General features: G+C 37.4%; 1 protein-coding gene across 2 annotated transcripts in view; it reads right to left on the bottom strand.

Moving 5' to 3' along the window:
• RNF115 (ring finger protein 115) overlaps window positions 1–14,545 on the bottom strand; it is an 84,784-nt gene that overhangs the window by 46,752 nt on the left and 23,487 nt on the right. Inside the window, exons 2-4 of one of the 2 annotated variants that reach the window (XM_058695489.1) lie at window positions 10,440–10,498; window positions 9,502–9,553; window positions 6,791–6,848 (exon numbers count right to left, since the gene is read on the bottom strand). In XM_058695489.1, the coding sequence (XP_058551472.1) occupies window positions 6,791–6,848; window positions 9,502–9,553; window positions 10,440–10,449 (120 nt within the window). In that variant the 5' untranslated portion in view covers window positions 10,450–10,498. The remainder of the gene's footprint in view (window positions 1–6,790; window positions 6,849–9,501; window positions 9,554–10,439; window positions 10,499–14,545) is intronic. The other variant, XM_058695484.1, reaches the window with a different exon arrangement.

Here is a 14,545-nt window from a genome sequence, read left to right as displayed (position 1 = left end):
TTATTAGATGCTCTTTGTCAGATTAAGGAAATTACCATCTATTGTAGTTTGCTGAGAGTTTTTATCAAAAATTAATGTTAGTGGGGGCGCCTGGGTGGCGCAGTCGGTTGAGCGTCCGACTTCAGCCAGGTCACGATCTCGCGGTCCGTGAGTTCGAGCCCCGCGTCGGGCTCTGGGCTGATGGCTCGGAGCCTGGAGCCTGTTTCCGATTCTGTGTCTCCCTCTCTCTCTGCCCCTCCCCCGTTCATGCTCTGTCTCTCTCTGTCCCAAAAATAAATAAAAAACGTTGAAAAAAAAAAAAAATTAATGTTAGTGAGCATCTGGGTGGCCAGTTGATTGAGTGTCCAACTTTTGATTTTGACTCAGATCATGATCTCACAGTTAATGGGATCAAGCCCTGCGCCAGGCTCCACCCTGATGGTGCAGAGCCCGCTTGGGTTTCTCCCTCTCTTCTCCTCTCTCTGCCCCTCCCCCACTCAGATGCTCACTTTCTCTCAAAATAAACATTTTTTAAAAATTGATGTTAGATTTTGTCAAATGCTTTATTTGCATCCATTAAGATGACTGTATGATAGTGTTACTATGGTGAATCATGTTGATTTTCAAATGCTGAATATTCAAATTATGAACTAACCTTGTATTCCTGAACTGAAATAAATCCCATTTGAGTATGATGTCTAATCCTTCTCATAGTGTTGGGTTCTATTTGCTAAAATTTTGTTTAGAATTTTCACATCTATATTCATGTTCATGAGGGGATATGTCCATAGTTTTTCCCGACTCATGGTTTTTAGATATTAGAAACCTAAACTATATATTCATCCTGAGAAAGGTAGTAACTGTTATTAGCAAGTAGGCAAAGAAGTACAGGGATCTCACTTATCATGGAAATAAAGCTTCTACTTAGAAGTAAATGCAAGGATGAATAAAATTATTGCAAACCTCAAAGCTAAGAGGACAATTTAAAGACCTATACTTTAAAAGGTCTGTCTCCAGGAAATAGATTTGTTCAATAAATCAAGGAAAAATTAGAATAGTTTTTTTTTTAAGAATAATAAACAACAACAACAACAACAAAAAAGAATAATAAACAGGGCACGTGGGTGACTCAACTGGTTAAGCAAGGACTCTTGATTTCAGCTCAGGTCATGATCTCGTGGTTTGTGGGATCAAGCCCGCTGTCAGGCTTTGCACTGACAGCTCAGAGCCTGCTTGGGATTCTTTTTCTCCCTCTCCCCAACTTGTGCTCTCCCACATGCACTCTCTCTCTCAAAAATAAGTAAACATTAAAAAAGAAGAAGAAACATTAGAATAATTACAAGGAGCAGTAATTACGAGCAGAAAGAAAAGTAAAAAAAAGTGTGCTCAACCTCAAATCAACTCAGGGGTGTGTGGAATATAAGGCTTAAAAGTAAATGGATGGGGCACCTGGGTGGCTCAGTCAGTTAAGTGTCCGACTTCAGCTCAGGTCATGATCTCACAGTTTGTGGGTTCGAGCCCTGCGTCGGGCTCTGTGCTGACAGCTCAGAGCCTGGAGCCTGCTTGGGATTCTGCATCTCCCTCTCTCCCTGACCCTCCCCCACTCACACTCTGTCTTTCTTTCAAGAATAAACATTAAAAAAAATTAAAAAAATAAGTAAATGGAAATTTGGGGCACCTGGGTGTCTCCACCAGGTGAATGTCCAACTCTTGGGTTTCGGCTCAGGTCATGATCTCATGGTTCATGGGATCGAGCCCCACACTAGGCTTCGTGCTGACAGCATGGAGCTGCTTAGGATTCTCTTTCAAAATAAATAAATAAACTTTTTTAAAAAACAGTAAATGGAGATTCAGAGGTTTGTAATACACTGGCTGGGCAAGAAAAGGGCCCTCAAAAAGAAATCTTAAGACTATTGTTGCAACCACGACAAATTCCTAAATTTTACTAAAATGCAGAACTCAAATACTATTCATAAAGAAAAATTATGATGTACAATCCCCTATCCCCCAGTAATATAAACACTGTCATAAATAATCTCTGGAAAGGCCCCTCCTCCCAAATGACTTTAAATTTACAGGCCATGGACTCTGGGCAACTGGCACACACTGAACAGAAAACTGGCAAGGCTGACACCAAGAATATGTTATTTTACCCTTCTTCCTTCAGTTACCATTAAGTTTGTAGTCTTTGCTTGACAACAGTGTTATGGGTGTGAACTGAGTAAGCACTGAATTATCGAAAGTTCTTTTTTGAACAACTGCTGAAAAGCTCAGGAGCTTTACTTGACATTTCCAAACCGACTGGATGTGAAGCAGGTACCATGAAATGAGCTTTACGTCTTCACACTAAAAAGTGAGACACATGGAAAGATCTGGCTGAATTAATTCAAACTTTAAGATTAAATCCAGGCTGCAACTGCTCAAAGAACCCAAATTCTACTGGTCAAGTGAGTGCAAGCCCTCTGGCTAGGACTAAGAGCAAACAGGTAAAAAGGATGGTTAACCTGGAGAAGGATGGCTTAAAATATTTAACTCCCTTTTTACTAGGTTGAATCATTTACAATTGCCATTTTTGTAGGTCAGAAATAGAATATTGACAATTTTATTTAGTTCAATGTAATTTAATTCTACACTGTTTTTTATTATTTCGGAGCCTTCTCCACAGGTCCCAAGAGCACACACAAAGAACATAAGTTGGTATTGGAGAGTCTTTCTTCATGGAGGTAAAAGCGAAACTTATCTCACATTATCACTAACCTTCTCCCCCAGCTGCCACAGTCACTACTCCTACACCCCTGCTAATTTCAGGCTTAAATTACTGAACTCAAAAGTGAAGAGGGAAGAATCAGATCTCCCATTTCCATCTCTGACCCCTTCACTCATCCTTCGTTATTCTTCTCTACCAGAGGAGTGATGTATCTTACTGGTGAGTGGCAAGAGCCTAACACTGGCTGATTCATTTCTCCAATGGATGGAGTTCACATTTTAGGATGCTATAAAAATGCAGAAGGAATGGTTCTGAATATGAATGCCTGTTCTGCAACCTCTAATTCTTAGGTTAGTCATCCTATGTAAACTAAGGATGTCGACTTGGCCACGGATCAATTATGTTCTCCAATATGGTTGAATAAGACTAAATTTTTATTTCCATCTGTCTGGCTTCTGTGGTTTATTTCTCAAGGTGTTCTAGACTCAGAGGTTAAGGGAAAAGATACAATCAATGATCAACCATCACATATAACCAGACATGTTTAACACAAGGTAATAGTTTAATAAATACAGGGTAGATGTGAGACAATATAATCTCAAAATATGTAATTCTTTTAACTACAAAGAGACAAAAAAGATTTTTGACGTAATCCTAAATAAATTTTAAAAAGCAGAAATACTCTGTGAATGCCTCTGAAAACAGTTATAAAGCATGCATGTGAAAAATGTAAGATATTATGCAAAGAAATAAATAAAGCTAAAATAAGGTGATGAGAATACAGGAGATTTTTTATTTTTTAAAAAATCTTCTTAATGTTATTATAGAATCTTTCGGTGCCTATGCCTCAAGATAAAACCTGAAAGGAAATGTATGGAAAAAAGGAGCTCTTGGAATAGCGGCACTCCAGATGTTTTTTAATATCTCTTAATTGTCGTTATAATGCTACATCATGTACCAAAAGAAATTTTATTCAAATAAATATAAATCAGAATGCTCAGAGCACCCCACCCTCTTGTGTATACCTGGGAGTTCTGTTTCCAGGAAGCTATCTATCTTATTTTCTGCTAATCCGAGGCAGCAGTCACAGCCACTCTTGCACTGAAGTGATCTGTTTAGGTAAGCTGAGACTCTCAGATCAGATGTCTCACTGGTACCAGGTCATGGTCAGCTTTCAAGTAATCAATGAAACCCTCATGTAGCCATGGGCTCAATTCCCCAGGTTACCACCAGGAACCTCAGTACAGCAATGTCCTTCCTCTCTCCAAACTGCTAGCAACATTTTTAGGTTCATTCTCCACTGACCTTCGCGCAATACTCAAACAAAGCTCCCATTTAACTGGCAACCCTCTTCCCACCCTCACTGCATCTTTACCCTCTTTCTGTCTTCCCCACCCCAGATCCACTTAATTAAAAAAATTAAAAAAAAAAAAAAAATCAATACCGATCTTGTTGAAAGTTTTGCTTGGACTAAGTCTCTTCTAATATATCTAGTATTTTAATTAAGTCAGCTATTAGTAAAGGCTAATTATAGAAAATGGCCTTGTCTTTCTTTGTACAAGCAACTCTGACTGAAGAAAAACAGAACAAAATTTAGCATAAGTTTTTGCTGAAATATCAACTAAAATCTGGAAAAGGAAAAAAAAACTTTGGTTGCTATTTATAATTTTCTACGTTTTTTATCCAGGGACAAGAGTATAAAACCCTACAATTTATGAATGCTATTTTGAGATAATTTTTCTCACCTAATCGCTTTTTTAAATACCATCTACCCTGTTTAAACTTCTCTATGAAGGAATTTTACCTTCCTTCACTCATGCATGGCAGGCACATTGGCCTGCACATCTAGCATGTATTAATTCATTTAATCCCTGTGAGGTAGATGTTATCCCCAATTGACAGGCGAGGAAACGAGGCACTGAGAGACCCTAAGTAATTTTGCCTAGGTTACATACCAGTTACATACCAGCTCAACCCAGGATGAAGCTGAGGCAATCTTGTTCCAGACATACTACTATGTTGTCTGACCTTTCCTGCTAGAGACTGCAGCCCCCCAATCTCTCCCTTCTCCTGTGCTTGTTACATACACCCCACAATAAGCTTATCACACTCTGTATACTCTTAGTTTTCTTATTTGCTTCATATGTGTTTGTACTTGTTCCCCAACTAAATAAGTTCCTGGCAGGCAAGGCAACCATGACATTTGCTTCTTGCCCCTACTTCCAGCAGATTGCTATGTATAAAACATTCAATACATCCTTTTTAAACTGATTGATTTAAATCCCTGGCAATTTCTATAACATTATAAAAAGAGATTTTTTTCTATTTTCTAAATTCAAAAAGGAGAAAACTGACATATTCAAGCATGATGACCAGAGAGTTCTACAGAGGGAAAACTGGGCATAATCCTGCCCTTGCTACAACCCTAAGGGACATGAAGCCTCGGGCTATATGACTCAGCAAAATTACTTTAACACCTGAAGGATAGCTCATGCCATCAGTGACAGATTTAGCATTACTAAAGTTAGGAAACTGACTACCTATATTTATTTTTCTTCTTAATGCATCTCCTCCTGGTGAGTCATATCTACAAAACTGACAGACTGAAGTTTTTCCATTTCCTAAGAGAACTAACATTTAAAGAAAATCAGATGAAGTTTCTTCAGCATATGTATAATCAGTAAGTGACAATCTGTGTTAGCAGGAATAGCACACACAGGGAAAAACATACTAAAATCAGAAAGGCTTCCAGGCCTGGCAAGCATACTAAATTTTAAATAATGTTTTTTAATCCATCAAAACAAGAAAATAAAAATGGGTGTTCAAAGACACGAAATGTTTTAAAGCACACACTAATCAGCCCATGTACTAAGGCACTTCAGAGTTAACCAAAAAACCTTAAGACTGGATATTAAGAAGTACACAGACCATAAGTAAAAGAAAATACCCTTAGTAAAACAGGACTTTTACTCAAACATTTCATCAAGCTTCTTGACTGTAATTCTACAACATAAAAATCTGGGGGACTACAGGTCTTAAGAGAAATTTCAGAGGATAAAGGAGAGAAGCTTAGGGTTTTATGGGCTTCTTGTTGAACACAACTTTCCAATGCACGGCTAACAGCTTTAATTTACACACAAATAAATATCAAAAAATTGTGCTAGCTCTCTAATGCAGCTGAGCTATCTCTGGAAAAGGCTAATGTGATCCTGAAATACACACAAAAAATTCTGATTATGGGATTTAACTTTTTTTCTTTTAGCATCTGTTAGCTTTCTGAAGCCAACCAAGTTGTGTGGCAATAGAAGCAAAAGCAAACCGGTGTTTCTTGTAGGCTGAGACAGATGGCCTGTTCCTTATGCGCTACAGTCTCTAAATTATTAAAAACAAAGAGCATTTAACACCACTTACCTATACACTTAAAAATGGTTAAAATGATCAAAAGCAAACAAACAAGGAATTTTAAGCCAATGAATAAAGCGAAAAAGAAAATTACTCTGAATTTAATGTAAAATGGTCTTCCAAGATGTAGACTAATGCGTTTTCAAATCATAGTTGTCCCCAAAAATATGGACACTACATTCTATAAAGAACTATAAATTAATTATAGGTCCACCTTGAGAGCTGGAGGCAAGTAAATACAGTATTCTTCATCTGGCCCCCTAATTCCAATCACACCAAACCACCACGTTCATTAGAGGCAACCTCTAAAAAGCAGTCCTTCTGTGTACAGTTGAAGACTGTGCCTCGTTGTGACTTCAAGTACAACTCATTCTGCCTGCTCTTTACTGGGCTGTCACATCACCAAAGCAGAGTATACAGCACTGTTGTTTCACAAACAACACAGCTTTTTTTCTCACACCACCAGGTTTAAAACAGCACAGATGAAGGAGGTTACTCTCTCTTCATCAAGAGTTTACCAAAAGGCCATGCCTTTTGGCCAAAGGCCGAACTACTAAAACACAAGTATCTTCCTGAGGGCTACTCTTGCACACATCTTTCTTATAGACTCTGATGTTTTGCTGCACTGGGAAGTGAAAATCCATCAAGATTTTAATACCCACCCACTCCCTACAGAATCCCTACAGCCAAAGGAAAACTTACCTCTGCAAAGTGTGTTGATGTGCTATTGTCTATCCGGCTGCTGCCACCACCTACAAAACTGAAGAGAAAAAGGAATGAGTACCGGTTCTATTCCTAGGAACAAGCTTCCCTCCCAGAAGCTAAATATAGAATGGTACAATGAGAACAAAGCCCAATAAGGAAAAATAACTCATCCCAACGTGACACCTACGAAGGAAATTATGAAGAACTGGCTTGTGGCTTAATCTATGAAAAACATTTTAACAAACTACAAAACCAAGCATATATCAAGTGAAAAATTTAAAAGAAGGGCCACCACAGAGTGGGAAGAAGGACCCACAGCCAGCAATGCAATTCAAATTTGACCCAGCAAGAGAAGAAAAACATTTATTCTCAAAGAGGCGAAGAACTAAAACAAGATTCTCGAAACGTTTCACTAAAAAATCATTCAACCACCAGATGAACACAACATGTAAGACTATTTGGGAATGATTAAATATAGTACTGCAAGGGGTCTGGTACGATATTTAGCACATTATAAAAGAACTCAATAAACATTTTTTCTCCTTCTGACAGTTTTCCCTATTCTTTGATTATCCTATACATCCTTCAGGGCCCATCTCAAATGCTACCTCCTTCATGAAGTCTTTTCTGAGCTCACCAACCAAACGAGGATCCTCCACACCCCTCTGCACTTTGACTTTGATTCTAAATTCTACCTTTTTATAAATATCTAGTATTTGTCTCATCCATTTCTAATCCTTCCCTCCTTTCATAAATATAAATTCAGAGGGTAAAGACTGTATTAATACCACAAATATATGTAAAGTGTTTACTGTGTGTCAGACATACAGAGCACTCATCATTTTTGAAAACCTGAAACGCTGTATCTTATGTTGATAACTTGCAAATAAAAGTTGAGTTAAAATTGAATGTGGAAACAAAATAACTACTCCTAAAGATTAGGGAGAAATATCAGATCCCATGAAATTTGCAAAAAAAAAAAAAAAAGAGAGAGAGAGAGAAAGAGAGGAAAATGGCCAACACTTTGTGGGGCAGAGAGGGATAGAAAGAATCAGAAGAACTGCTAGATACCACTTTTACTTCAAGAGACACAAGCCTACAAACATGCACACACAGTCACTCCAATGATACAAGTCCACAAACTACAGTAGCTTTCAGTTTCAGAACGCCAATCCAGGCAATGAGCTCAGCTCACTGAGGAAACAAACACACCCTGGTTAGCCTAGAACCAAAAGTGAAAAAGTAAAGCTAATGCCATCCCCTATGTAGCCATGCTCAGGCCTTATTCGCTAATTAGAAACCATTTAACACTTATATTTGTTTCAGAAGTTAAAAACACTTTTACAAAAACATTTCAAATGTAGAACAAGCCCTCTAGAAATACTAGTACATTTATGCTAAATTACGTAAATAATTCAACTACCACCATCTACCCATTTTATTGCTCAAGCCTAGATAGGCCTCCAGGGCTCTTTCCTGCCTTTACTATCCGGTTTCAGAGATTCAAATATCCTTGGTAATTAAAGCTATCAACTCTATTTTCTTATAGTTCTGCTCCCCTTGAAACTCCCTCAGCATTCCCTTTCCTTAAAATTCCTCCATATTTTAAGAGTGACAGGGCTAATCATAGAGAAGGGACAACCACATCTCCTGAGAAATGTTCTCACAAATGTTACAAATGCCCCTCTGACGAATGTCTAGTAGCATCTGGAGCCCATTATCCAGTACCTACATGTAAGGACCTCTTCTCATTAATTTTTATCATCCACTACTTACACTGTAATTGCTAAATATGCAAATCAAATGTTTAGGAACTTCATAAAAGGGAATATCATGCTAGCTCTAAAATACTGATTCTGAGAAAAAGGTTTCTTCAACCATTTAAAACACTGATCTTTCAGGGGCACCTAGGTGGCTCAGTCAGTTAAGACTCTTGATCTCAGCTCAGATCATAACCATGATCTCACGGTTATAAGATGAAGCTCCACATCTGGCTCAGCACATGGAGCCTACTTGGAATCCTCTCTCTCCCTCTCTGCCCCTCCCCTACTTGCACACACCAAGGCACACACTCTCTCAAAATAAACAAAGAAACATTTAAAGAATAAATAAGTAAAATACTGATCTTTTAAAAGACATAATCTTTACATCTGAGTATTTGCTACCAATAGCACTTGCACAAGATAACCTTTGACCTACAAAGGCACAAATAAAAGAATTAAGTCAAGTGAAAGCAGGATCCATAAAATTCATAGTTCCCTGCTAAAAAAAAAGATTCATCCTGCAGTTGATCACCATCTGCACTTAGAACCGTACTTTGTATACAGGGCTAAAGAAACCAAGGTTACTACTTAGAAAATTTAGAAAAAAAATAAGCCAATTAATTGCTTCCCAATAACCAATATGCTCCTTACTTAACACATGCACAGCGTAAGTGTTTGCAGTAAGTATGTGATGCAATTGTAACAGCACAAATAAAAAGCTACCCCAAGTTAGCATGCCATTCACACAAAATTGCTACTTTCGCTGTCATGCTAATTTCCACAGGTTTAGAGCTAGTATTATGTTATTTAAAACCAAGGCTATTAGATCAACATGTAAGTGTTTGTACCAAACTTGATCTCATGCCATATACTGCCCCAAGAAGCTCCAGTTCATGTACACATATAATCGCCAATCGTTAATAAAGTTAAACTAATAGTACATACTGTAAAATGTGTAGTTTTTCCTGGTTGTGGAAGGGACCTTCAACTTTAGAGTCTGCCAACAGCAACAGTAAAGACATTATTTACTGCCATTAAAACCTCCAGTAAAGGAATTACTTACTGCCATTAAAACCTCCAAAGTCACTCCAAGATTAAAAGAAGCTTCAAATTACAGGTTCTTTTTATCCAGTCAGTATTTCTTCATTTGTCCAGCCACTGTCTAACCACATAGCCACAAAAGAACAAATGTGCCATTATGTTTAGCCAAAAAAGGCCATCATCCTATCAATGCTATTCTTTTTATTTTTTACAGTTTTATTCATATTAACCAAGATGTACTATAAAATACTGTCACTCAGAAATAGTTTCTCTTTTTACAGGTTTTAGATCTTTAATAAGACCAATTTCAAGCATTACAAACCCAAGTATTAACATTACAGTGACAAGATGGCATAGGCAATGCTTTTAGTAAGAACAGGGAGCTAAGGCTTCCTCAAGGCAGACTAACAGCTCGGCTTCTCTAGCTGGAACAGCCTATTTACCTTATATTAGATATCTTTGTCAGGAGTTGCTCCCCAGCCCACCAAAGAAACGTAATTCACCTGCAGGCAACAGAGTGGCCACTAAAAACCACCCAATAATCTAAAGGAACACCAAAGTCTCAGAAAATAAATGAACACTTACCAGATTTACTCTGATATGGATATAGAGGTTTCCAAGGAATGCCACATACACACAATCTGAAACAGCGCCTCTCATCTCATCACATCCCAAATTTTCCCATTTTTATTACCCTTCCCCCTGCCACTTTTCCTCCCTCTTTCCCTCCCTCTCTCAGCAGAGTGTAAGTTATAAAACCAATTTCTTTCTATTCATTCAGTAGATGCTGAAAGTAATTTGGATAACTGAATGCCTGATTTATTCATGAGCTTGTACAATACCTGGAATCATCTGTCACTTCTTCAATAAAGCCTGATTCACATCTGGGACAAATATATTCCTATAAAAGAAAGGAAGAAATAATAAAAGTCTTTCATTAGAAAGCCAAGTATGTCGTTTCAGAATAATATGCTATACACACACTGAAGCTCTGAAATGTTACATGTACTTGCTGACTACAAGGACAGTTTTTTTCTATCACACTCTGGCAAATAAAGAATTCCTTAAGAAATTTGCAGAATGTCTTCCTAAGAGGTTCCCCCTGAGAACTCTGAGAGGGAGAATGTCAGATTTTTTTTAAATTTGGGCTGAATTTTTAAAAAACTGGAATCAATCCATGATCTAATATTCTCTTCAAATCTAATGAAAAATCTCCACTAAATATCAGAGCAGTAAGATTATAATATTGATAGGTACAAAAACTGCCATTTTTTTGCTATAAACATATAGAAGACACAAACTGAATCACAGTATAAATCAACTGGTAGACTAGAAATTCACAATGAAATTTTACAATATTTCTAATCTATTTTTTGACTACCAATAATTCCCAATAAAACTTAACATTCTCAGGTATTTAACAGAAATGTTAATTTATGGCCACCTTGGGTGGCTTACTCAGTTGAGTGTCTGACTCTTGATTTCAACTCAGGTTGTGATCTCATAGTTTATGAGACTGAGCCCTGCATCGGGTTCATGCTGACAGTGCAGAGCCTGCTTGGGATTCTCTCTCCCTCTCTCTCTCTCTCTGCCCCTCTGGAGTGCGCGCGCTCTCTCTCTCTCTCTCTCAAAATAAATAAATAAACATTAAAAAAAAAAGAAGTGTTAATTCAAATAACTAGAACAATTCCATTAAATCAGCCTCTATTTCCTTTGGTACCTTGAATCTTTATTTTTTATTTTTTAAGGTTTTTATCTTTGAGAGACAGAGTGTGAGCAGGGGAGGGGCAGAGAGAGAGGGAGACAGAATCTGAAGCAGGCTCCAGGCTCTGAGCTGTCAGCACAGAGCCCGACGTGGGGCTCGAACTCACAAACCACAAGATCATGACCTGAGCCGAAGTCAGATGCTTAACCAACCACCCAGGCACCCTGAATCTTTCTTTTAAATAAATATCAAGCATTGATATTGATAACAAAGAATACACATTAGAGACTGTCTTATCATAGTTTTAAAAAATGTATTTTAACTCCCTATTAAAATAGATCTAGGAAAGACATTTTCAACTATTTTCTTGCTCCCTATATCCTAACCTTAAATAAACTTTGTCTTATCAGAAAGTGATGTAAGCCATATTGGGTTACTCAAAGACAGAATGGCAATTCAAACATTAAAATGTTTTCTTAAAAGAGATATAAAGAAAAAAGACCAATCCCCTCCATCAAGGAAATTAGCTGGGTGAGGATACAATCTATCAAAGAAACAGTAAAATTTAATAAAATAATTGCTATAATCAATGCACACTGGGAATATAAGGAAAGGCCAAAGTTTGCCTAAGAGAATCAGGAAGGCTTTCTCTAAAACAGAGACTTAAATTATTAGTCTGTTTGCTCCATGAAAAAGGAAATTATGAGCTTAGGATCATAACAACAGAATATAACACACATGGAATTTGGAGGGGAGTGGTTGCCACAGGAGTGTGGATAGGCAGGCAAGGGTAAGACTGTGGAAAACTTCAGATTAACTATGAACTTTAACCTGTGGATCAGAAGCTCTCACATTTTTTTCTCGGCTACCCACATGAAGGACGAGAAACACACAACTGGCACACTGTAAACTACTCCATAAATAAAATAATCTGGAAATCATATAAATCCCTAAGCCCCTCCCTCTACTCCTTCATCCTCCAACCTCCCAAGTAGCAGTAATTCTATCCCTTTGTCTCCCACTAAGAAAGTTTATCTGAGTGCAAATGAGATTGATTTCAGAAGGCTAACCTTAAATCTATTCTAAGGTCTAATGTTAAAAAGAAAGACAGGAATCAATTACGGGACACCTGGTTGGTTGACGAATCTCACGGTTCGTCAGTTCAAGCCCCACATTGGGCTCTCTGCTGTCAGCACAGAGCCTCCTTCAGATCCTCTGTCCTTTCACTGCCCCTCCCCAGCTTGCACTCTCTCAAAAATAAACAAACATTAAAAAAAGGAATCAATCACAACCATAGTGCTGGCTCCTATGATTTCCTCCCTCTCCGCTCACTCATTCCCAATGTTTAAATATCTTCTGTATGGAACAATTCCCAAATGTGTATCTCCACCCCAGACCATGCTTCTGAACCCTCTTTCTTTCTTACACTTACACACACACCTGATGAGCTGGCACACCAGTCTGCTCATACTGGAAACCTGGGAGCCATTCCTGATACCTCCCATTCCGCTATCTGCCAACATTCAACAATCAAATCCTGGCACTCCTAGTTTGAACACATTTCTCAAATCTGCTCCATGCCCCACTGCCACACTATCTTAAGCCAGGACTGGACCTAGACACAGAAATATCTTTCCTCTTAAGTGTCACAGCCTTTCCATATCTTCTGCATACTGAAGTCAGAATGATCTTTTTTTAAACATAAAAACAGCCATGTCATTTCCCAGCTTAATACCCTTTAACTATTTCCCAAAACACTTTGTATAAAATCAAACTCTTAAACATGACTTACAAGGCCACGATTCAGCTAGTTTCTATTCAACTGGCCCACATCACTTCAGGCTACTCTCCCTCCCTCAGTACATTCCAGCTACATGGGCCTTCTTTCATTTTTTCTGACTCATCAAGCTCGCCCTGCCTCTAAGCTTGCATATATATATATACATATACATATATATATATATATGTATATATATATATATGTATATACATATATACATAAACACTATATATATATATACATATATACATAGATATATATGTATATGTGTATACGTATATATATACACATATACATACATATGTATATGTGTATACATATATATACATATATACATGTATATATATATATGTAAATATATATACATATATATATAAAACACTATTCCCCTAACTGCATGCATGGCAAGGAACTTATAATTCTTTAGCCTCCTTTTTTTTTTTTTTTTTTTTTTTTTTTTTTCAGAGCAAGTTGGGATCCAATCTCTTTATTGTCAGGGTTTTTGTTTTTGGTTTTGTTTTTTTTTTTTTTGCCTCCATTTTAGTATCATGTCAGAAAATCCTTCTTTCATCACCGAATCTAAAAGTAGTTTCCTCTTATTCTTTTCTTTTTTAATTGAAGAACAATTGACATAAGATACTGTACTGGTTTCAAGGGTACAACATAGTAACTCAATTATTTATATACATTACAAAATGATCACAATAAGCGTAGTTACCATCTGTCACCATACAGAGTTGTTACCATATTATTGACTATATTCCCTATGCTGTACTTTTCATCCCTGTGACTTATTTTATAATTGTAAGACTGTACCTCTTAATCCCCTTCACCTATTTCACCCATCTTCTGATCCCCTCTTATTATTTTCCTCTACAGCACCTTTATTACTTTATAGCACTTATCAAAATTTGTAAGTATATATTTTTAAATGTTTTTTTAATGTCTATCTCCAGTAAACTTAAAGTTTCATAATGGCAGGGTGCAGATCACTTCTGATTACCTCTATATGCATAGAAGAGACAGGCAGGTGTTCAACAAATACTGACGACACACACCCCACAAGTAAGAGTCAAAGTAAGTACCAGAATCTGATATAATCAGAGAATAGGTAAAGTAAAGAATATAAGAGCTGAAAACTTAAGTTATGGTTGGACCATGAGATAGTGGAGGCTGAGGTTTCAGAGGTAGAACAGTTCTGGGTGATCACAAAATCCAAGATATAGCAATGGGAGTAGGTGGCTAAAGGGGAGTAGGGATGAAGGTCTTCAGAGTTAAAGGGTCATCTACATTGATACTAAACTTCCAAAATGATGTTAAGAGGTGTTATGGAGAGAAAATAATTTCAAAAGGCAGATATCACAATTGGGAAGACAAAAAGACTCTGATGCAAGAATCATGCTGACTTAGAGTAGAGAAATGTATATACAAGTCTTCTCATCATGATCCCAGGCACAGTTCTA

Source organism: Neofelis nebulosa, chromosome 2 (assembly GCF_028018385.1).
Source record: "Neofelis nebulosa isolate mNeoNeb1 chromosome 2, mNeoNeb1.pri, whole genome shotgun sequence".
In the NCBI taxonomy this organism is placed as follows: Eukaryota; Metazoa; Chordata; class Mammalia; order Carnivora; family Felidae; genus Neofelis; species Neofelis nebulosa.
The sequence above is the reverse complement of the archived record's forward strand: the minus strand, read 5'-3'. Positions and strand labels throughout refer to the sequence as shown.